The sequence below is a fragment of the Pelecanus crispus genome, chromosome 4 (genome assembly GCF_030463565.1).
Source record: "Pelecanus crispus isolate bPelCri1 chromosome 4, bPelCri1.pri, whole genome shotgun sequence".
Classification (NCBI taxonomy): Eukaryota; Metazoa; Chordata; class Aves; order Pelecaniformes; family Pelecanidae; genus Pelecanus; species Pelecanus crispus.
In genome coordinates, this window is record NC_134646.1 from 43036658 (window position 1) to 43061058 (window position 24401).

At 36.8% G+C, this 24401-nt stretch overlaps 1 protein-coding gene across 5 annotated transcripts in view; it reads right to left on the minus strand.

Annotated features, from left to right (window-relative positions):
* Nucleotides 1-16686: 16686 nt before the first annotated feature.
* SPOCK3 (SPARC (osteonectin), cwcv and kazal like domains proteoglycan 3) overlaps nt 16687-24401 on the minus strand; it is a 252657-nt gene continuing 244942 nt past the window's right edge. For all 5 annotated transcript variants that reach the window (XM_075709123.1, XM_075709127.1, XM_075709126.1 and 2 more), the window contains 3 exons: nt 19057-19119; nt 17699-17836; nt 16687-16859 (listed from right to left, as the gene is read on the minus strand). In XM_075709123.1, the coding sequence (XP_075565238.1) occupies nt 16687-16859; nt 17699-17836; nt 19057-19119 (374 nt within the window). The remainder of the gene's footprint in view (nt 16860-17698; nt 17837-19056; nt 19120-24401) is intronic.

Consider the following 24401-nt stretch of genomic DNA (forward strand, 5'->3'; position numbering starts at 1 on the left):
CCTTGCACATCACTGTGCAGTCCCAAAAGTACAGCTCTGCCATTCCCTTGCTGTTCATTTTCACAAGAAGAATCTGGAAGTCTGAGAAGAAAAATATTTTCTAAACCTGCTATTGGCTCCAAAGAGGAGTAGGATCAACCTTCCCATGCAACGCAACTCCATCACCCTGCAGCAGAGCAGCGTCGGGGATAAAAAGACCACTGTGTCATGTTAGGTGTGGACAGCTGAGAACAACTGTAGTGTTGATCTATAGCCTAAGGGACACATGCTGCCCATAGACTCCAGAAGTGGCATGCGATAACAAAAGTGGATCACACATGTTAATGGCCATTTTTCATTTGATTTTACAGCACAGCCACCTTGTTACAGTGGGAATGAATATAAATCCTCCTGTAATGGATATTCATTGCTTCTCTGTATGTATATTCTAGACATTGCATAGACTCATTTGCCAGTAACTTTATTACAGAGCATTTCCAAATTAACAGAGAAAAGAGTGGGTTTTTTTAAGCTCTTTTTAGGTGACTTTTCCATATTTTTTACAGCAATTCAGGTGTAAAAATGTGAGAACTTGCTAATTATTATGTGTTTAGGGGATTAGCTGGACTTCTTTTTCTTACATTTGACAGGCAAATCAGCTTCTCGAGGCTGTGAAGTCTTCAGTGATAAAATGTTCTCGTGTTTGTTGTCATTAATTTGTCATTTTTTTGACTGCAAAGGAAATGAAAGTTCCTTAGACCCATTAGGGGCTTTTTTTCAGGATGGTAAAAGAATTAACAAATTTGCTCTCTTACCAGTCCAATGGCAACTCATCAAGATACCATGGGGGAGACTGAGGTTAAAAAATGACATTAAAATATCTCATGGTGAAGGTATCTGACCTTAGAGCAAACATGACCTGCAGCACTTATCTTACAAGGAACTTTACTGGGTACGTCCTGCAATATTTAGGTGATAAGGCAAGACTAACTTTTGCTCAGGACAGATTCTTCAGACAATGAGGAATTACTTGCCAATTGTGTAAAGGCTTTTGCCTTTGAGTTGCTTCTGAATCACAAAAATTTGTAAAGAATAGCAAAAAAAATCTGGCACCCCATAAATCATTCTTTTCATTGGAAATAATACAAAAAGAGTTTCTTCTTTTATCCTTAAGCTGCCACATCACATTGTAACTACAGACTTAATCAGAGATCTTGCAGCATGCTGCCAGTCTATCCCAGTCCCTGCTGTCGCTAACAAACATGTCTGTCTGTCAGAAGTGTGGAGCTACTCAAATCCTGATTCTCTTTATTGCTTAGCCACAATAACCTTTCCAACAACTAACATACAATAAATATGTAAGGTACCTAATAAAGACAGACAGCAGGAAAAAAACCCAAAAATCATTCAAAGATTTCTCTAGGGCTTTCCTTCGTATCAGCTAAGAACCTGCTATTCAGAGTCCCGGTGTCAAAGAAATGGGGAGAGGATTGCTCTCTCCTGTCATTGAGTTTCCTAGTGACATTTACTTCAATATCAGGTGAAATCCAAACTTCTTTTGCAAGAAGCACAACGAACCTATAGCTATCTGTTCCTGAATGGTGAAATAAAATGAAGTTTTTAATCCCAGATTTATTTTAAGGTCAGATCTGTAGTGAAATAAATCAAGTAGCAGGGGAAAGAAGCTGATTACTAAAACCATTAGCAGGCAGGATGCATAGACACAAAACACAGTGACATGGAAAACTTAGCAGTAAGTTTCACAAATATGGAAATGGTAAAAAACCACCCCAACGGTTTTCTAAAAGAAAACGCCAGATCAACAAGAAGTATCAATATACTAACAATTATGATTTAGAATAAAGTTTTGTTAGACAGTACTGATGCATGGACAGTAGTAACCTTTGACAAGTGCAGCAGTTTGCTTATATTTTTGAGTTAAAAATCATAAATGGCACGTGCTATACAGAACAGTTCTATTTTGGGGGGAGGGAAGTCATATAAGTTTATTTATACCAACTTTTGGCCTACCAATTCTTTCAAACTTCTTTCTGGAACTCTCATCTCCCCTTTATATCCCCTGTCTCCACCAAAAAAAAAAAAGAAAACCCCAAACACAACAAAAACAATGAAACTCCTACCGATGTCTCCTCATCCAGGTCTTATGCGTTACTCAGGAACACAGTCACTGTATTCTCATCGCTTTTAAAACATCTCTCTTCTCTTTTAATAACATTGTGTAAAAGCCACAGCACAGTCCTGAGCTGACACTCCCATCCAAATTAACTAGTTAGTAGGCTATTTGGCCAACTTCCATTTCTCCTGGGACACCATTTTTCCTTTCAAAAATATAAAACATTGAATTATAATTCATAGCTCAGCCTTCAAAAATTTGAGTCTGTTGGCATTTTCCTAGCTGGGAAGAATCTGTTTACTAATTCCTAATAGACATTATACTCTGGAATTCACAAAGGGCAGGGCAGAAGTTCACATCAAATAGCAACATGTGTCTGCTTTACATACAAAGCAGTTGGTTATCCTGATTTGTGTCACAGCAACACAGAAAGATCTTGGCTCCATTTCAGCAAACGGTATTTAAATAATGTGGGCGCTGAATAATGCATACTGTCTTCTAGTACTCTAACAGGAAATAGATGAGGAAGAAGCCTTGGCATGTGCTAAAACCTTTCTAAGATCAATGACAAACAGGGAATAGAAAATTGTTTTCTGATTTCCATTTCACAGAATCACAGAATGGTTGAGGTTGGAAGGGACCTCTGGAGGTCATCTTGTCCAACCCTCTGCTCAAGCAGGATCACCTAGAACAGGTTGCCCAGGACCATGTCCAGAGATCTTTTGAATGCCTCCAAGGATGGAGACTCTACCACCAGAAAGGGTTCATTTCAGAGCTCCGTTCTCCAGACACATTATGAAGCTCACTTTAAAAAAACGTAAAAAGAAAAAGAAATTGTGTTTTTTTTAATTTCTAATGAAAACAAAAAATAAAAATTTTCCCAAATAATTTTGTTGTGGTTTTTTAATTTTTTTTAGGGCATTCACTGATGGTCAAGATTTTAGCAGGATTAGTGGTCTATATGATCAGGAGCAGAACTCAAATACAAACAGAACATTGATAGGTTTTTCCAAGCTATTGCACAGCACACATTTAATATTTAATACACTAACACTTATGCAGTGTTTTGCACATGTTAAAAGTAAAATGGGCATTTACGCAACTATTTAATATTACCAAAATCTGGAACATATGCTACATAATAAAAACTTTAACTACCACAGTTATTACTTTTTATTTATTTCTTTGTGTAGAAACAAGACTTTCCTGTTTGTGTATTGCAAAGAAGAATTTAAGACCACTCTTTTCTAAGGAAAAGAAGTTAAAATTTATCTTCTGAGCAGAAAACACACGCATGTAATATTCTGTTTGTTCTGTCATCTAGTGTTCATTCAAGAGTAGTCACTACCACAGCCTTTCTGGAGGCACCTCTTCACAGAATAAATCCTATTCTGAAGTTAGTAACTGTGGCATTATACTTGTCTACTGAAAATTTTCATTAGACACTGCCCTCACAGATAGCATTAATCATAAACCCGATCCTAACCCTGCAAACTCAAATAAAATTAAAAGAATAATGGAATTACCTTTTAATTACATTGAAAAGACATTTCATACTTTTCCTTCAAAAATGAAGATGATAAATTTTGGTGTCCCAGAGATACTACGATCAATATACCTAAATCTGCAGAGCGTAGGAAGACACTTACTGACACTTTTGTGGAATGACACCTCGGAAAGTTTTCTATATCTGCATGCCAAATCAGTATTTTCCAGAGGACTACAGAATAGCAACTGAGAAAGAACAAATCCCAAGCACAAACTAGTGTAAACATCAGCGTCACCATGTGAAACACCTTTGGTCACTCCATTCCAAGCAAGCAAGCAAATGGGAAAAGGAAAGGGGCATGATCAGGGAAAGAAAGTCTTTAAAGGAAATGTAACAATTATTTCATAGGTAGAGTACTGTATCTGAAGAGACAGCTTCCTAAAAAAAAGCAAATCTGAAGGCAGTACTAATCTTTCTTCTCTTCCATGCATTGATGCTTACATTCGGTCTTATAAATGACTCCCCAAAGAAAATAAGGAGCTCAAAAGGGCTAAATAAAAACTCTTAACTCTTAAATTAACTCTTAACAGTTCTGGGGACAGATCTGTCTCCTGTCTCTGACAGGTCCCTGTGGGGACATAAACAGGATTTGACCCCAGCTGAACTTGGCCTTTTCCCTAGATACACATTGTACACATTGAAGAAATGCACTTAATCTGAAATCAGCAAGTGCCAAATGAGAAAATTTTGAGGTTTGACTCTAAGAAGTAAAGTTTGGCAGCTATTGAAAATTTTTAGGGCTGGAAATTGTAAGAGAAGGTTTCCAGATGAGATTTGCAGTGTTTCCTAGAGTTAGAAAGGCTAACGATAAATTCAAGTTAGTTCTAACATTGCCAGCACAGTCACTATGGCATTCTACTACTTCCATTATGGGATCTGGCAGATGGTGGCAAGTGCAGTTACCCACAGACCTTTTTTTTTAAATGAAATTAAAGTAAGTATGAGATATAACTTTTTGTATGTATATATTTTGCCCTCCAGGAAAAAAAGAAAAAGAGGGAGAAAGAAAAAGTAATAAAATCTCTTAAAACTGCTTTAGTTAAAGGCATTAATTACTTTTTTCCAGTAATAAAGTCAAATAAACAAGTTTCAAAGAAAAAAGCATTTAACCAACACTGAAATAAAAATTCAGGTTCTAACAGGAGTAGGGTATTAAATGATTTCTCATGAAACAATACTACATTTGAACTGCTATAAAGGTCTTTTTCTTCACAAGCATGTTAGAGTAAATTATCAGTGACTCCTTTATGCCAGGCAAATGCTATTAATGTCGAAAAGCTTGGTGAAAGGAAAGCTTACTAGTTTTACATCCATTTTTTAATACTACTGGATGAGATCCTTAAGTAAGATGTTACCCAGAATACCAATTCCAGCCAATAGGTCATGCAATTTTTTTTCCCGGATGATCCAGATGTGGCTTTCCCAGCCCTAATATTCAACCAATAAAATGAAAGGGCAATAAGCCCCTACGGAGCTCTTGCCTAACACTAGGTTTCCCTTTCAAGAATTTACAATGAAGGTCAACAATAGCAAGACGTATGGCCTGATTATTTGGACTTTTTATAAAGCATTTGACAAATTTCCACTAGACAAGCCTTCTTTCAAGGAAGAAGCCAGAGGAACAAGTGTGAGATCAAAGGAAAGGTGGTGTAAGAGGGAAAATAATACAGTGTGAAGTACTTGTAAAAACATTTACTTTCCGAGTCAATTGCTAGTTCCCAAGGAGCATGAAGCTGGCCATCTGCTGCTGCTCAAATCATATGTGAAGGGTCTTCCACTGAAAGAGATCTGTTGAGCATATGAAATACTGAGATCAAGAGCAACCTTGGAATTTCCTGACTGCTGTAGTAATTCTTAGAAGACTGGAATTATTTAGTGGCAAAATAGACGCAATGAAGGTGGAGAATAGATCCAGATGCATGGAGAATTAACTTGTGCAGCAGACAGCTATTAGCTGTGATGATTTTCAGTAGATAATAGCCTAAGAGAGCAGAACAATAGTGAACAGGCTCTTCACAATGAAAAAAAAGTCTCCCTACTAAAGTCGCATTTGAAAAAGGGAACAACATATTACAGTTTGGCATAGTTAGAGGAGGCATAATTGAAAGTCATACCTGCTCCCTCTGTAGTCAAGACCATTTCTTCAGAGGATGTGTTGACCACTTCATGAGCCTGCCGAGAAAATGCTACCTGAAGGGTGGCTCATAGGACAGGAATGACGTGTAAAAGCTCTGGTTTGGTTCTTTCCAACAGCTTCTAGTAGGAAAGTCAGGATCTGTTATATGCTTTCGTAGCTCAAAGAAGAGTGTAAGCCATTTTCTGGAGCAAGACACCCAAGTAATGTCTAGCAGAATAGCTATAGGAATTCATTTTCTGCAAAAAGAGGCAGTCTTATTAATGCTGTTAATTGCTGGATTTTTGTGCACGTTTAGTCCATATGTTGACCTTCTGAATTTACCTTAGGGAAGAAATGACAGTACCTCATCTAAAAACAGTATCTGGTCTGGTAAGATTCAGAGAGAAGGGCTCAGATTACCACTACAATTAGATAATACACTGAAGTACATGTTGTTGCATTGGACAAACAGAAAAAGTAGCTATTCTCATAACCATTCATCTTTTTCATTTGTTTCCTTCTTTATTATTTGCCAGGTAGTGTCTGCTACATAGCACTGCCTAGGCATAATCCCTTTTACTAAATGGCAGCTGTTATGGTCTTCCATAGGGTAAAGACAAAGCCCAATGGACATTGGTGCCTTTGGTTCAATGTGTCCTATTTTAGGTGTGTTGGTATTCTTATACTGAGTTGATGAATATCTTTAGTAGCATGTGAAATTGCTCCTCCAGAACTCAAGGGGATTTGAAAACACTTTCTCTAAGGCACCTATGATTTTATCATACTCTATCATATCCCCACTTACCACCTTTACTCCAGGACTGAGCATCTCAACCTGTTTATCTTCTTCATATGAATCAGTCTTACCTTTGATTACCTTTGTCATCCTTTCCTGTAACTTTTATACTCTTTGGAAACAGAGAAGACACAGAGATTACCACAGAGAAGGAGCAGCATGTGCTCCTTCATAAATTATATTCTTTGGGTTTTGTTCTCTATTTCTTTCCATTCTCCCCAAAATAATTCCTGATATAATTGGCTTTCTTTGACTGTCATTGAGCATTCAAGTGATGTTTTTAAAGAACTTTATGTATAAATCTATTCTAAGTCATTATCCATTTCTGAACTGGTAATATTTAATTTAGACCTTGCCATGTATATAAAGTTAGTGCCTAAACAGCATTCTATATTTCAGAGATGGGAAAAAAAAATTCACCTCACACCTTCCAAACATGTATTGTTGAGTGGAAAACTGTAAAGCTACAAGCAGTCTATGAGGTGGACTGTGAAAACCTGGAAAGGATTTCGGCTCTGACAAATAACTTAAGGCAGGATGGAACATAACACTGGATCACATATCGCTGCCTAACTGTAGCTGATATTCTTACTAAATGTTTCTTAACTTTCAGTTGGGATAATTTCAAATTTAAAGTTGCCTTGCAACTGCATTATTTAGCTCATTTCTTAGCAACACAGCTATGAAAATATTCAGGGAGCTCTGGAAATTTCACTGCAGTGTTTCGATGCAGTAATCATTTGATGACACCAAGCTGAGTGGTGCATTTGACACACCTGAGGGATGGGATGCCATTCAGAGGGACCTGGACAAGCTCAAGAAGTGGGCCCATGTGAACCCCATGAGGTTCAACAAGGCCAAATGCAAGGTCCTGCACCTGGGATGGGGCAACCCCCAGTATCAATACAGGCTGGGGGATGAAGGGATTGAGAGCAGCCCTGCCGAGAAGGACTTGGGGGTGCTGGCGGATGAAAAGCTGGACATGAGCCAACAATGTACACTTGCAGCCCAGAAAGCCAACCGTATCCTGGGCTGCATCACAAGAAGCGTGGCCAGCAGGTCGAGGGAGGTGATTCTGCCCCTCTGCTCTGCTCTGGTGAGACCCCACCTGGAGTGCTGCGTCCAGCTCTGGGGCCCTCAGCACAAGAAGGACATGGACCTGTTGGAGCGGGTCCAGAAGAGGGCCACAAAAATGATCTGAGGGCTGGAGCACCTCTCCTGCAAGGACAGGCTGAGAGAGTTGGGGTTGTTCAGCCTGAAGAAAAGAAGGCTGCGGGGAAACCTTATTGTGGCCTTTCAGTACTTAAAGGGGGCTTTATAAGAAAGATGGGGACAGGTTTTTTAGCAGGACTTGTTGTGATAGGACAAGAGTTATTGGCTTTAAACTAAAAAATGATAGATTCAGACTAGCTATAAGGAAGAAATTTTTTACAGTGAGGGTGGTGAAACACTGGAACAGGTTTCCCAGAGAGGTGGTAGACGCCTCATGCCTGGAAACATTCAAGGTCAGGTTGGATGGGGCTGAGGAACCTCATCTAGTTGAAGATGTCCCTGCTCATTGCAGGGGGGTTGAACCTTTAAAAGTCTCTTGCAAACCATTCTATGATTCTATGAAGATCATTTCAAAAATGAACATTTTTGGTTCCTGGGTTCAACTAAAGGAAATTATTGGAAGCCATTGGTTTCTAAGCAAAGTACCTGACATGCTCTTATGTCATCATTCTTAATATGAAAAAAAAAAAAAAAGAAAAAAAAGTGGTAATTAGGTTTACGACACTGATTACAATGCATAACTCTCAACATCTGATTTTTTTTTAAGCGTTTTTATCACAAAAAGTGCTACATTGAAGGAAAACCGCAACCTTTTTTTTGTGTGTAAATATGCTGCAGTATCATTTCTTCCATTCTGAAGGGGAGTGACTGGAATGTCTCCCCATGTGAAAAATGTAGCTTTGGCAATTTACAGTTGTTTGCTCCATGAGCAGGTATAATCCTAGAAGTATGGGATAAAGCGTTGGCTACAGACTGATACAGATAAAGATCACAAGACTAACAAAGCCTTTAGAAAAAGCAGGGGGGAGCAAGAGTAGTGTGGGGCTTTCTCACCTTCACTACGTTAGTATTTTTCAGAAGTCTGCCTTGGTAGTTTACTATTTTTTAGATTTCTCCTTGTTTTTTCTCCCTTTTGCTATCATTTATTTATTTTTCTAACAATGGCTGGACGAAGAACACTTTAAAAGTGAAGTTAAGAAGAAAAATTAGAAACAAACCTCACAAGCACAATATTTATTTCTTTGAGACAGCTAAAATGGTAGGGAAAAGCAGCTAGCTATTCTGTGCTTATAGTCCAGCCAGGAGAAATGGAAAGTTGACACACCTGACAGAGCAAATGTCTTTTAAGAAGATAAAGTACAGAGCCCAGAGAGGCCAGTGTTGTGGGACTACCCAGTCTGCATAACCTCAATATGCAAAAAGAGAAAAACCTTTCCCTTTCTTCCATCACGCTCGGGCAAGCAGCGGCAGCAGCACTACTATAAAGCCTTTAGGCTTACGCAATTCCCCTTCAGCAAACCTTTACTCTGTGGCAGAGCTGATCCCTGTGTGGTCAGGTCTCAACACAACTACTTCAACTGCACAGGAGCACGGAGAATGATAACACAGAGATGAGAGGTGTCAGGCAGTACAAACCCTGCACTGCTCACAACAGCGACATTTACTCTGTTGTGTCAAGGGAGATGGGGACTGCATGGCAAGGTTCCTATCTGCATGTAGAAAGATGACAACTTATCCCTGTACTGCAGCAAATAACAGGAATTTTATGCAATTTTATTGCTGCTGTTGAAGATTAATAGGCCTTTTTTTCCTGTTGTTATGTAATGGTATTCAAGGAGCAGTAGAGTGGGAGAGAATTTAAGATAAATTAACAGTAATAAATTAACTAATTAACAGTAAAAGTCAGGTATTACAGATTTGAAAAGGGGAAAAAAACCAGCTTCCTTCACTCACTTTCTCATAATAACTGAAATCTAAATATGGCCATAGAACAGTTAACCAGGCAGCCAGTGCTTATGGTGTAAGTCAGATCTATGAATCACAGGAGTGACCTGTAAATTAGGGGATCTACTCATTACCCATTTGGCCTTAAGATGTACCTTGTGCCAGCACTGACATTTCTTTTATCTTTGCAGAACTGATACAGGAAATTTACTTAGATGGCAATGCTTCTTCTGCCAGTTATTGCTGATTCAAATGAAAGTTACTGTGCAGAGAGATAAAATAGTAATGTGATTTCTACTACATAAAAACCAGGCTATCTTAATTGACAAGACACAGAACTTTCAATGGCATTATTCCACTTTTACATCAGAATCTAAGTAAATTACCATTTATATAAACAACAACTCTGGACAATTCCCTGCACTGAGTCATGCAAGCATTTGTAATGGATGTACTAAATTACATCTGGGCAAACACCTGCTATAAACTATTTATTCTGAGGAACTCTTTAATGTGCCAGTAACAAGTCCTCAGCTTTTAGGCTGGTCAATGGTGCAACTCCTACAGATATGCTGTGCCAAGATGCCGCTATGGGAGCCAAACTCATCTCAGCACTCACATGTAATTTCTGATGTGAATGATATGCTATAAAGCTACATAGCCTAATAAAAACATGTGTGGGGAAATTACGAGGGGAAAGAGCAGCATAAGCAATGAACTTAGGATCCTCCCACATTTTTATTCTGAGATGGGATCAGTCAGCTACTCAAATACATAGATACTGTGCCAACACTGTCTCATTCTTTTTTCTTAAACTAATAAAATTGTTTTCCCATGAGCAAAGATTATATTCAGGTTCATTTTCAAGGCATAAATTAAAACTGTTGGTAGGTTTTCTTTATAAAATTATTAAGAGTAATCAGTCTTATTTGAACCATTGTCCTGGTTTCAGCTGGGATAGAGTTAATTTTCTTCCTAGTAGCAGGCATAGTGCTGTGTTTTGGATTTAGTAGGAGAAGAATGTTGATAACACACTGATGTTTTAGTTGTTGCTGAGTACTGCTTATGCTAGTCAAGGACTTTTCAGCTTCCCATGCTCTGCCAGGTGCACAAGAAACTGGGAGGGGGCACAGCCAGGACAGCTGACCCAAACTGACCAAAGGGCTATTCCACACCATATATGATGCTCAGTATATAACACAGGGGGGAGCTAGGCGGGGGGGCAGGAATCGCTGCTTGGGAACCGGCTGGGTATCGGTCAGCGGGTGGTGAGCAATTGCATTGTGCATCACTTGCTTTGTATATTCTTTTATCATTATTGTTATTATTACTTTCTCTTCCTCTGCTGTCCTATTAAACTGCCTTTATCTCAAACCACGGGTTTTACTTTTTTTTTTCTGATTCTCTTCCCCATCCCACCGTGGGGTGGGGAGGGTGAGCGAGTAGCTGTGTGATGCTTAGCTGCTGACTGGAGTTAAATGATGACAACCATGCATTTCAAGCTGCTGTGCCTTCAAAGAAGCCTCCTTCCTATGTTCTGGCAAGATTTCTAGGGACAAATCCTAGAGCTCTTACTGCTGAAGGAAGCAGCCCTACTCAACATTTGATTTCCTCCTTTCATTGGAAACTAGTCTACATTTCCAAGCATATGGGGAAATTGAGGGAAGCAAGTTCACTTGCACATGAAGAAACATGGACTGGTATCATCATCTTGTGCTGTTACGGTGTCATTTCACATTGTGTATCCACTCATTTAAGTTACACTAACATATAAACTTGTGACATCCATTTGGTCACAATCAATTACAATGAAGACACAGCCCAGTGACATTAGCTTTGCACAAACCTTTTCATTGCACTGAGCAAACATGAAAACTTGCCAACACAAAATAAATACATAAACTTCCATATAGTTACAACTGTACTTTTCAGGTAGCTGCCACAGATGTTAGAGCAGTAAGAATTCTTAAGACAGTTTTTAACCATTTTAACCTCAATTTTAAAATGTATGCCTCATATGAACCAAGAATGTTTTTACAGTAATTTTTTAATTTGGGGGATTTATCTTGGATTTATACTGGTGACATCTTTAAAATCATCTCTAGATTTTGTTTTCTTCAAGAATAAATGTTTACACTAGAAAACAGATAAACAACTTCACACAACAGGTTTTGAATTAAAGCATGTTTCAGTTCCTTAACACTAATGCAACACAATGGAATATACAGAAGTGTAGTAAAACTGAGCAAGCCCCAAAGAAGTTTTGCATAATGCTCAAAACCAATCGATTTTGAGTGACAGTAGGCTTTCAAATAACTGCATTATTCTTCAAAAATAAGGAAAAAGAATCACAGCATTATGGCTGCAAAATTGGACTCTTACTATAGATTGCTATTGCTGGGGCTTTTTTGATAGAAGATAAAACCTCTGTAATCTTTGCTAGCTTTCAAACAAAATGAACAAAGTATTTCATTTATCACTACTCAGTTCTAACACCCCAAACTTGGTAAAAGTTGGTGTGGCCCTCCAGACCCCTCAGGCACATAGAAATCAATCAGAAGCATTACAGTAGAAGAGATCCAATCTCCTCTTCTTCACAGGGACTAAGTCCAGTGAACAACTTAATCTCACCAAAACATGTCAGTACATAAGCCTGGGAGGTAAATAAACCATGAAAAGGGAAAGGAATTTGAGAGTCTTCCTAAAAATGGGTATCTGATGTTAATAGCAAGACCTACAGAGCATGCCTTTCAGTGCCTTGTAGTGGGTATAGCCAGCTCTTTTAAAACTGCACTTGCCTGATGAGCAGTATAACGCCCCGTGTTGGAGGGATGTGTATTCATAATTTTTTTTTTAATTCAGCAGACTGCAGAATGTTCTATGAATTTACAAAGCAGCTGTGAATGCTATGGGCAGCCAGGGACAACGGGCCACCTCTTTCTGTCCATCTTGATTTTAACCGATATTTCAACCATCTCGGCAAAATGGTTACAGTCATAAGCACGAGTTTTGTGGACACCTTTGTCTGAAGTTTTAATCAAATTTTTCTATGGAGTCATGTGGAAAGCTGGTGAAGAGATGTAAAATGCTCTGCATTATTACTAATGTTATAGCATGAAGATTCTTTCTAAAAATAGGCACGCACATTTCACTTGTAAAACTCACCTTCAAGAGGACAGACAGGTATTGTGCAGTAGTCTCTTTTTCAGGATTTGGTTCAGTTAGCATCTGAAACACAACAAAAAATTAAAGCGGAGATGTCATCTTTTAGGCTAGGCAACTCTGTTTCCCATTCTTGCTCTTAAGTTCCTTAAGTTCAAAGAGTCATTTCTACTGCCATTTCACTGGATGAATTAACAAGTTAGCAAACTGCACCCATCCTGTCCAATGAGTACAATGAGACTGTGTTAGCAGAGATCCACTCATGGCAAAGCGTTACCCTATTGCTTCAGCATGTCCAACATGGTACTTGCCTTCAGGAGCGGGTTGTGTTTTTAAAAAACTTTTGATATTTAAATTTTAATTACTTACCCAGTGATAACTGGTTAAGTTGGAGATTCCTCCAATCCATTATATTGTTCTTCATGTTTATCCCGATCTGTTTCTTCAAACAGAAACTTGGTGACAAACTACTTAGTGTCCACTGAACTAGCTGAAATAAAATTGTGGATGATTTGCTACTAATATATTCAGTTGAGTGGAAAAACAGTAAAACCGATTACTGTATTTCAAATAAATTTGTGCTGCCACAGCTCTACTTAAATCCAATTTTTAAAACTTTTTAGTAATTAGAAATATATACACCGTTCTAATGGAGAAACCCTGTAAATACAGATGTTTTTAAATTTCCTATGAAGCATAAAATTAATCCACTTTCTGATAAACTTTTATTATTCCACCTGGTCACTGGATTCTTTAATAATAATAATAGAAGAAATCCAGTTCTTGTCCATGTGCACAAAACAAGTAAAATTTCCTACTATCATTATGGTCCATCTTTTTCAGTCTTGTACAATAATACAACTTTTGTACAAGCAAACTAACGATCCTAATTTATTTGCTTTTAAACTAAGCGTAGCTATGTGGCTTGACCTGAAATACTCCCTTCAAAGACTATATAATAATTTATTTCATTGAACTCGGTATTCCTTACTTTTCAATGAATCTGAGAATTACAATTCCACACATTCTCAGAAGAGCACAAGGATTCATCACTTTGTCTGAAAATCTCCAAATTGATATCAGTATCTTTGCATATTTAGAAGTACATATATATGCGCACAATTATAAGATCAAGAAAAAACAAAAACAAATGACAGCAACACTGTAAAGATAATGAAGTTTTAAAACCAAGGGCTCCCTACTGCTTTCTGCCTGACTGTACTCATGAGGACATACCTCTGTGCAATTTTTTGGATACAATGGAAAGAAGGAAAAAGCTTCTGAATGGTTTAGTTATTTAGTGATTTTATATTATCAGCCTTTGCCCTTATTTGTTCTACCTGCTCCTGATTTCATGCATTTCTTTGATGCTGTAGTGAAGTAGTTTCCAGTTCATTTGGTATCATGAAAGCAAATCAACACCATAATATTAGTCCATAGACAAATCTACCGTTTTTTTTTAAAAAGGAAGGACGTTTTCAAAGGAAGTCTCACACTATCAAACCCTTCTCTGGTCTTTCCTCACGAATGAGAAAACAATTCGAGTGTTTGTTGTTGGTGGTTTAGTTTTGGACTACAAAGATTTCTCCAAAATGGCCCTGAATCTCCATTGTCACTGTTCTTTAGTAAATTTAGCTATCTTGACTTACTTCTGACTTTATGATAGGTAGCTTTGATATTCAGGGACTAAAACCCATGCATATTCCCTCCTCTTCCACTTCAGTGGGGACTTTTCAGGGAAGAAAGAATATAAACTTCTTTTGTGCTCTAGAATGGTCTTCATACTATAATCCCATTAGGCTAAACACATTATGAATTCTCTTTCCACACTTTAATTCTCCTAATATCACATGTTTTAAAGAAATCAATTTTTAGTTTGTAGTCTAATGACCATTTGTCACATCAGAAAAAAACCCCACAACAGTACTTGCTACATCAGCCAATAATCACAACATTTTTTCTTTAGCTTCTTTATTTAAAATCAAGTTATATATCAGTTAATTTCAGCGATAAGAAACTGTTCTCTGATAAAATCCCACTATATTGGAATGGTAAACTCTTAACTACTTTTATTTAAGAAAATAATACAACTATGCCCCACAAATTATGACAGAGTTTGAAAAGAAATATCTCTTTCTTTTCTAGGTAATGAAGAAAACGTCATAGAAGTACATAACAAAGCTATAGAAAATTCAGGAAAAAAATACAGAAAAATAAAAGCCTCCTATGGGTTTTATCTTAGCCAAAAATTCTTTACTTGAAATAAAACATTAATAAATGGCTTTATACAAATAAATACATATTTTAATAGGTGAAATGTATCTGAAACATGAATTCTTCCTGTTTCAAAATTTCAAACTATGTAAAAAGTCAAAATGACAGGCTATACTGGCCAAAGGTTGGTTACAAGAGTCTTTATTTTGCAAACTATACAGAAACAGTAAAAAAGAAAATGCATTATACTTTTCAATATTACACAGGTTAAACATTAAATTTAGTATTTAATGTGTAGAAATTAATTCAAATAAGAAACTGATTTTCCTTGTAATTAACGATGGGAAACCAGTGATCCAATTTTGAAATTATACAACCTGTAGTATTGCAGGTCATGACAATTTTATTGTGGGCAGAAAGCAACATAAATGATATGAACGAAGATGGTGGAGTCCCAAAATGTCTACACAATTAATTGACATGCTAACATAAATACAGTGATTAAAGTAATTTTCTCTACAGTCAAATCTTAAGTGCTACTCTACACAATTATAATCTAGTCCACATGGTAATTACGTAACAATAGGAAAAAAATTAAAATAAACCATTTTCTTCATTCCAGCAGCAGTACCTATACTGGTATTAATTTGGTAATTGGGTGTGCTTAGCTATTGCCTAACATCCTATACTGGTATGCATGCTAAAACCTCTCTATTTCTATTTTGCAAGGCACCTTTACAATACGTTCTCTAAGTTTCTGCACTAGTAACAGAAAACAACATGAATTAAGATAAAGATGCAAAACTATTTCCTGAATTAAGAAAATAAAAAGTATCACTATACATTTATTAAAAACTACTTTGGGGCAAGTGCCAATACTCTGCAATACAGTCATGTATAAAGGTAATATAATTTTAAGCAAATTTTTTTCCCCATGTAAAATATTTTATGCTAATCTGATTAGAGAGAAACACAGAGAAACAACAAAGGGTGAAGTGATGTTTGAGTAAATAATGATAAAACCTATATGACCTTGACATGAAAGAAAAAAAAATAAGGAAGGACAAGAAAACTTCAGAATTATAGAATTGGTGCTTGTCCATGCTACTGCTTTTGAAAGATCCTTTCAATAACCTAGCCATTTCCTAATAAAAAACATAACTACAAATGCAAACACAAAGGAGGACTTTGCTTTGTTTTTCCCTTCTGATAATTTTTCTCCATACCTTTGGTTAATTAAAGGCTGGTGAGATGCTACTTGTGCACCAATGTTTTTCTATTGTAATATATTTTTTATTTATTAAATGGACAATTTGCAAAGCCCGCAGGCCTAAAACACTGACAGAACTAAAGTTAAGTTACAGTATGTGTTATGAAGAGGACATGCACAGTTCCAAGTAAGGGAAAATATCTTTTCACCGGAGTTTTAAAGAGACTGGTTGTCTTTATAGCGTGTTTTGCACATTTATATTTTCAGTAGCACATAACATTTCTTTCTTCAGGCTAGACTTCCAATGTGTTTTCTTCAGCGCAAAGGCATTTAAAAACTCAAAAGCACATAATATAATTAGTCTTATTTAAACAAAAAAAAGTCTATGACTCCAGCGGCAATGTTTGAAATAATCATACAAAATATACATGTTTGTTAGAATCCTTTTGATCTTGGAGAGCAAAGGGATTTTATGAAATGTCATCTTGTGAATTTTAGAAAGGTACAATTCATGGACCCCCTAATTTCATCAAATATATCCATCATGATCATCATCATCATCAACATCATCATCTCCTTCGTCTTCATCATCATCTTCAATTTCATCTTCATCATTCATTATTTCGTCTTCATCATCTTCATCATCTGTCCATTCATGGAAATCACCAGAGGCAAAATCACCTGAAGTCTCTAAATCGATAGCTAAAAAGGTACGATAGTTACAGAAAAGACACAAAAGATACACTACATATTTATAGCATGATATACATCAGCATACAAAAGGCACACCAGAATAATTAGACAATTACTTATTTTAAACTACACAGTGTGACATAGAAATAAAACATAAATAATATGAAAATTCTTTTGTCTTAGAAGAAAACCACTTCAATAGGGACAAATTTCTCAATGTTAACTAAATTTTATGGATTTGTAGACATATAATGAGCGCCAGAACAACTGAAAGAGATTTAAGTCCAACTTAATATTGTGTTAAATTTATCCTTTGATTCAGGCTATGTTCTTTTGTTGCAAAAGAAGCGGAAAAGAGTAATGTAAGACTTTTTTTTTTTTTTTAAATGAAAATCTTTTATTGCCATTTTTTATATCTGGGATATCAAATAAAGGTGACATGGGGATTCTTGGAAGAAGTTGCACCGTGCGGCAGGGAAGGGAAAAATAAGGGAAGATTTAGCTAGGATCTTTTGGCAATTCCCTCAAACATAAACTGAAAAAAAAAGTCAAACTGAATTCACTAGTATGCTGATTACCCAAAGGGATTTCATCAAGTATTTTGGGGCTTGTCTAATGCTGCTCTAGAAAATTAATTTTCCCTAGGTTTATATATACTATGCCAAGCACATGTAAGAGTTGCAAAAATAACGAAGTACTAACAATAACAAATTATAATTTGTTATTTTTTGTTTCAAAATCCATGTAGTTGGGTCCCACATCTGTTCTTACTGAAGAAATTTCATCTGGCTGGTATTCAAAGGGAATAACAGCTCTAAATCAAATGCCACAAAGAGTTCTTAACTTACCACATTCTGCCGCACCGGTTGTCCTGGATCCTGTTACCTCATTACCGTATCTGTCAACACACCAGCACTGCCCTATGCTTCCATGGCACTGACTTGGTTTGTAATACCCATCTTCATCACATAAGGGGATGTACTGCCCTGTGATATATAAACACTGAATATTAAAAACTGCCTCGTGGCCAATGTAACAATTACAGCAGAAAGTAACTACCTTTTGCTGTTTTCTCATTCCAGTCTCTACACTGACTGGTGACTAAATGTATCAAATGTGGGAGGGGAAATAACATGTATCAGTCTTGGGATGATTTCAAGAAATAAAGTGACCAATCTTGCTTTAAATTTTTCATTGATCCTGTGACACATATTCCTTACTCCCTGAACCTCTCAGTCAAGATCTTTGCTGCATTCTGAGGAAAAGGCTCAAATGTAGCACCCAACCCTGAATGGGATGTTTTTTAATCTGTGGAGTACAAACAAGTCTGAATAATAAGGGCCAGGCTTCCTGGACTAACAAACTATCTGCAACAAGGTTTAGGAGCTGTTTTTCTTTAATATATATTTTACAATCCATTTAGTTACCTACTAATATTTAATTGCCCCACCACAGAAGACAAATGCAGTGTAACACACCAATTTTATCAACAACAAATATAAAAAAAGAATGTTAGATTTGCATTTATATGTAAAATACCTAGGCAAATTAGGCTTTAAGCCAAAACGGTTCCCCACCAAGAGTACAAGAGACACAATCAGGGACTTATTTTGTGAGGCAGTGACTTGCCGAAGGATGAATAATCCACGGTTTTTCATTTGGAATGAATGGAGACTTTTTGAAAGAAACATAAGATGTAGACAAACCACAATGAACAAAACATTCATATGAAAGCATTTTGATGTGTATGGTTGTAGTTAGAAACTGTCCTTAGCAGAAATACGGTTTTGACTACTTTGGGCCAAGCCTTTTATTGCAGCTTTTATACAGTGGCTAACGGTAAAATGAAGATTTTACATTTCAGTAATATTGATACAGTATAAACTGATTCACAACAAAGATTTCAATTACTTAAAGAATATTACAGGTAAAGGATGAGCAGAGATACTAATTTAGGAGTGTCTTAGACTGTCCCTTCTATAACTGTAAAAACGTACCTTCTATTAGGGTAATAAAACAGATGTAATACCTTTTGGTAGGTAAGGTAATAAAACTAAGTTTAATAGCTTTCAAAAATTTCATAAATTTTGTTGCTGGAATTTACTGCAGTCTATCTTTGTTGGATTAATATTGATTTTATGTTGCTGTTTCACTAGGGTTATTTATGTAAGCAATAAAACCTTCAAAAGAATGATCTATGGCTCACCTAGGAGCTTCTTCCCTCCTTGCTGCTTCTGAATGTTGCTGAGTTCTGTCTGGCAAGGTGGGTCTAAAATGACATAAAAACGTTAAACAGATTACACTGTATCTAGGAAAGAAAGTATATGACTAAGTTTTCACAGTTTGCTATGTTCTAAGGTCACTCTAACTACTGATCTTAAGAAACACACGCACCCTGCATTAGTAGTCATGTTGTAAGCTCTGAAATAAAAGAATTACTGCATGTTACTACAGCTCCAGAATTATGAATTAGAGCAGCACCATGGATTTGTGCAGAAGGCCACTCCCAGTTAACCCAGCTGTAAGTGAGCATCCAATCACTACTCTGGAGGATCAAGGAATACTAGACCAAAATAGTAACTCTATTATACCCTATTTTATCAGTCTACAGAAATCAGAGTGTGACTGTGAAGCTTACCTCATGTATTGGTTAGAAACAGGATGGCTCTTTTAATTCTTTCCCTTTTGTCCTTGTTAGAAGTCATGTTCAAGTTTTGTATTTCACGTACTACACTAAGAAAATAAGAATTTTCTCCACTGAAGTCTGCAAGATTGTGATTCTATTGCAACAATTTAAGACTGAATCCCATGGGTACAAAGCCCCATGTTCAGCAAACTAAGTTAAAAACAGTGGCCAAACTTTACATAGTTCTATGAGGCAGAATAGGTATTAAAATTCAGTTTTCCATTCTTCAGAGTTATAGCTTACTCCAGTTCTGAATCATTTGATTTTCTGCTGTCTATAAAAGCAAGTCACAGTATGCCCCATGCATGGGAAGGAAATAAGACCTGAATCTGTATACGTTACTGTTGAACAAGTGAAAGAATCAGACAGCAAAGTACTAATCCCTGAATACTGATCTTGCGTACTACATTAGACTATTACTACAAAAGCATTTCTCATTCTGAATAAGCAGTAGTATTACCGAGTTTACTCACAGGTCTCTTTAGCTTAAACTGTTCCCAGAAAATATTCTGATAACATCTCACTAAAATCTCACACTCTATGAATATTAAAAGCATTTTCCATTTTAGCAGACTCTGATTATTTAGAATACATCTTTGCCATGCATTTAACTCAAGGATCCCTTCTGAAATATAGTGAAATTACTTTTTTTTCCATGCAAACAGAAAAAAAATCTTCTGAGCTAGTTTAAAGATGAGTAAGACTGGCCTAGCTTATTGATGAAGCACACACTTAGAGCAGAACCCAGTCACTTGTGCAGGACAATGGGTAGGCAAAAATCACTTGAGTGGTGATAGTCCAAAGCAGCCTTTCCTGAGTTCCTCCTAAAGGAAAACAAGACTGCTCACCATTTGCCAGCTGAGAGCAGCACAAGATGCACAAAGGCGTGCAGGAACAGCAAGAATACATTATAATACATGAAGGTACCTTTCTTGTGGAAATGCTCGAACTGGTGACAAATGCCTATATGAACTGGGGATCAAAAATATATTCCTGGTGAACACGGAGCCTCTTGGCTGGCGTAGCCTAGATATACTAATAGGCCTTTGGTATTATTCATGAGCTCTTATCTAACAGAGTAAATAGAAACTGGAAGACAATAATAACCCCTTACTGACAGCAGGCTGTTAATTTCTCTTGGCTTTACATTTGAAATGCTATTTACATACCCCATACATTTAAAGAAGCTTATAAACATTTAGAGTGGCCTTGCCTCTGGTGGGCCAGGTTTTCACACTAAATCTATAATGATTCTTTTTAGAGTGAAGGCCTTAAAAGTAGGCTCTACTTTTAAAATACTGGAACAAATTTTCAAGAGATGTCCTTCCAGACAACCAAGCACTTTTCTGCGTATGCTCTTGAAAACCGCTGGGACTTGACATTGGCATTGGTTTCTAAGTATTTAGTCTTTGAGTATTTGCTGAGGGTATATAAAGTTTTGCATTTCTTGTTGTAAGAAGTGCTTTGATGATGATCATGCTCACTATTATGCCAGAGATGTTCATTACCTTTCAAAACTAAGGTTTCTGTCTTTCCTGATATTTAAAGAGTCAAGCTCTTAATTGTACAACATTCTGAGGATCAATTATTTCTTAAACCAAAGGTATTTCAAATTAATCGGTAATCTAAAAAATGATAGTCATTTATGCACACAAGTACCACAGGCTAGAAGGATCTAGGATTGTGGTGGACTTGGCAGTATTAGGTTAACAGTTGGACTCGATGATTTTAAAGGTCCTTTCCAACATAAATGTCTCTATTCTATTCTGTCTTTCAAAGAAGGTGGGAAATACGCTGAAGGAGAACAACTAGTCAAATAGGAAAAATACATGTATGTTGTTCAATGGAAAAAAATCCTAAATTAGAAAGACAGAGTTGCACACATGAGTACTATCATGTGGAAATGTAAAAATGATGGACTATGCTTAAAGAAAAACAATCTTTATTTACAGCTATAAATCTTTGGTGGTATAATTACAAAAAGGAATACCACTAACCAAAAGGTAACAAGGCAATATGAGAAAGTTACTTACCCAAAACTCTCTTCTTCTCAGAAGCTAGGTCTTCAAGATTCACACTTAAGCTTTGCTTTCCAGGATAAAAGCAGCAAAAACTCTTAACAATACTAAATCACTCTGGTGCTTAAAACTGTCAAAGAGAATGGCAGTTCAACCAACTCCTTTTGGTCCACAGCATATCCTTTTTCCGCTCTCCCCAAATCATAATGCTTCCCTCTTTATTTTCCAGTTAGCTCCTGAGTTTGGAAAAGCTTACTTTTAGATTTCTGAACTTATTTCAATAAAAAAAGCAGTGTCACTGGACAACTTTTGGGAGTTTTGAGCCAAAGAGAAAAAATTCCTTTACAAAAATCAGTGTGGTGGCTTCCTTTGAAAAATGAATCTGACACCAGTCTTTCTGGTAATCTGAACACCAATAAGAGACCTAATCATCTTCATCCTTAATCTACTTCCACAGATGTGGCAGGAATTGTCTTTCTGACAGTATCACTGCATTGTTATGAGTGATTCATGAACACTTAATAGCAGCTATCCACAGTTCCTCAGTGCTCAAAGTACTGATGTATACCAGAGTATCCCATGTTATTAATACTGGCTCTTGAGACATCCATATTCAGTTGTTTCAAGAGGTGTTGCAAGGCTAGTACGATTAATCTTTGATTTACCAAAAAGAGGCGCATTAACAGAGCAATGGGAGTAAAACTGGTAGATGTGACAAAAAATCTAGGATTTTTAACAGACTTGTCTCAAGGAGCTGCTACCCACACAGTGAGCCTCCAGCTTTCGCAGATTCTCCATCTTATTTAGTTACAAAACAGTAATTTTCCATCTATCAAGTAGACAATATTTGGTAGAGCCCCTAGCTTCTGGCATATGGTCCACTGCAGATTAGGCTGTCATGTTGTGCCTTGCCTGTGCTTGGGGTCAAGTATTATAATTGTTCTTGGACAACCGAGGCTGGAACTTTAGGGATTTGAATACTGCACTTCAAGAAGTCTTTCTGGGGACCTCAATTATGTGTTAAGGCATGCTACACCTTCCTTTAAAATAATCTATAAATATATTTGAAGTCCTGCAATCTGAAAAGACTGATGTAACAAACATGAATCACGATAATTATCATTATTCTGCAAGATGGACTAGTTTTAAAGTCATAAAGATGTCTTCCAGCCTTGACAGACAGAAAAGCCTGCAAGAAAAAGGCATAAAAAGCATCTAGAGAAGTGCTGGACTAATAGATCCATGCAGAGGCCTGCAATAAAGAAAAACTTAGGTGCTAAGTATTAATATTCCCAGCAAAATTGGGTACTCTCCTACTCTGAAGCAGTGATGCAACAAAAATAAGGCTGTAATAATGATGAAGTACTGGCAGAAAGAATGTCAACCCATAAAAAAGCCAACACTGCAAGTGCCTCAGCATTTAGATAAGCACTAAAGTGTTAAGCTAGCGTCAAACAACTAAGAAACAAGTTCTGAAGATGGGCACTGAAGCACAGGCATGAACTGTAGTTGAAACTAGAGGGCAATAGCAACCAAAGCATACAGGAAGACTTGCCAAGAGCAGTGGCAAAGTGCAAATTTTCAAGTATTGCAGAAATGCATTATAGTATCTTGGATGTATCTGAGAAATACTAAACTACACTTAAAGCGGAATAAGGCCAAGAAAAAATGCAATAAGCACCACTGAGCTGTACAGAAGTGTTTAAGCATTAGTCAAGGTGGGACAGCTACTACAAGAAGATCTTTTTCTGAGCAAGAAAGATCTGACTTAAGTATTCAGAAGAAGTTGCTTATATTGACTAGAAGTTGTGAGTAATGTGCAGTAATGGGTCTAGTGCACTGTAATGTATCATGACAGACCTCAAATAGAAAGAAAGAATGAAGACGACTTGCAAGTACTTATCCTGACAGTCTTGAACTGTGAAGCTAAGATCAGAGCAAGAGGGTTTCTCAGATAATGAATCACTCAAGCAAATACTATGTATCTTAAAAAAGCAGAATGGAATTTCTATCCCAGTACGATACATTTTATTGACTAAATTTTGTATTCCCTTTGAACATTGTTAATCAACAGCAGTGCTGTAAAATTGTTGATCTTCCCAGAAAGTACCTAAGCTCAATGAATACAGACAGCTGTCTACATGGCTTGAAGCATTCTGTTAATATCAACTTATTTTAGTAAATATCAGAAAGAAGCCACTGAATTTCTCTACCTAGCCATTTCTTTGCTATTAATAGCAAAGTTCTAGTTAAAGGTCTTATTTAGATTGTTCAATCAAGTAAAACATAACCAAACATGAACATATTACAAGGTTTAGCATAACACTGCAAATTATGAATAGAGAATTCAGTGGGTCACTAATACACTAGGGAGTTAGGACTCAGTTGAGCAAGAGCTAATAGTAAGATGTGACAAAAGACTATAAGCTTTTTTTCTCCTTGAACCTTCAAAAAAGAAGAAGAATACAGAATTTGTTGACAGTGTTAATTTGGAGGGATGGAGTGCATGTTTAATGTGCACGGATTGTCAAAACTGAGATTTCACCTCATTTATGATGTTGAGGATATATCTTTTTTACTATATGCTCAAAACCACTGTGGCATCAAAAGGTATCTAATCTGCACCTTACCACAACACCATGGTCAAGACAGTGAGGAAACTGGTAGAAAGGGAAGAAAAGCTTGATAATGTTGGATTCTGCAATGGGACAATCAGTGTCACTGAAAGCCGGATCCCAGAATTTTAGCCTTTGCGGTACCATTAATATAATTCAGTAGTGTTTAGATCAGTTTTTATGATACCATGCTGGGTTCTAGCAGTACACTGAGCAAATATTCTAGACAAAC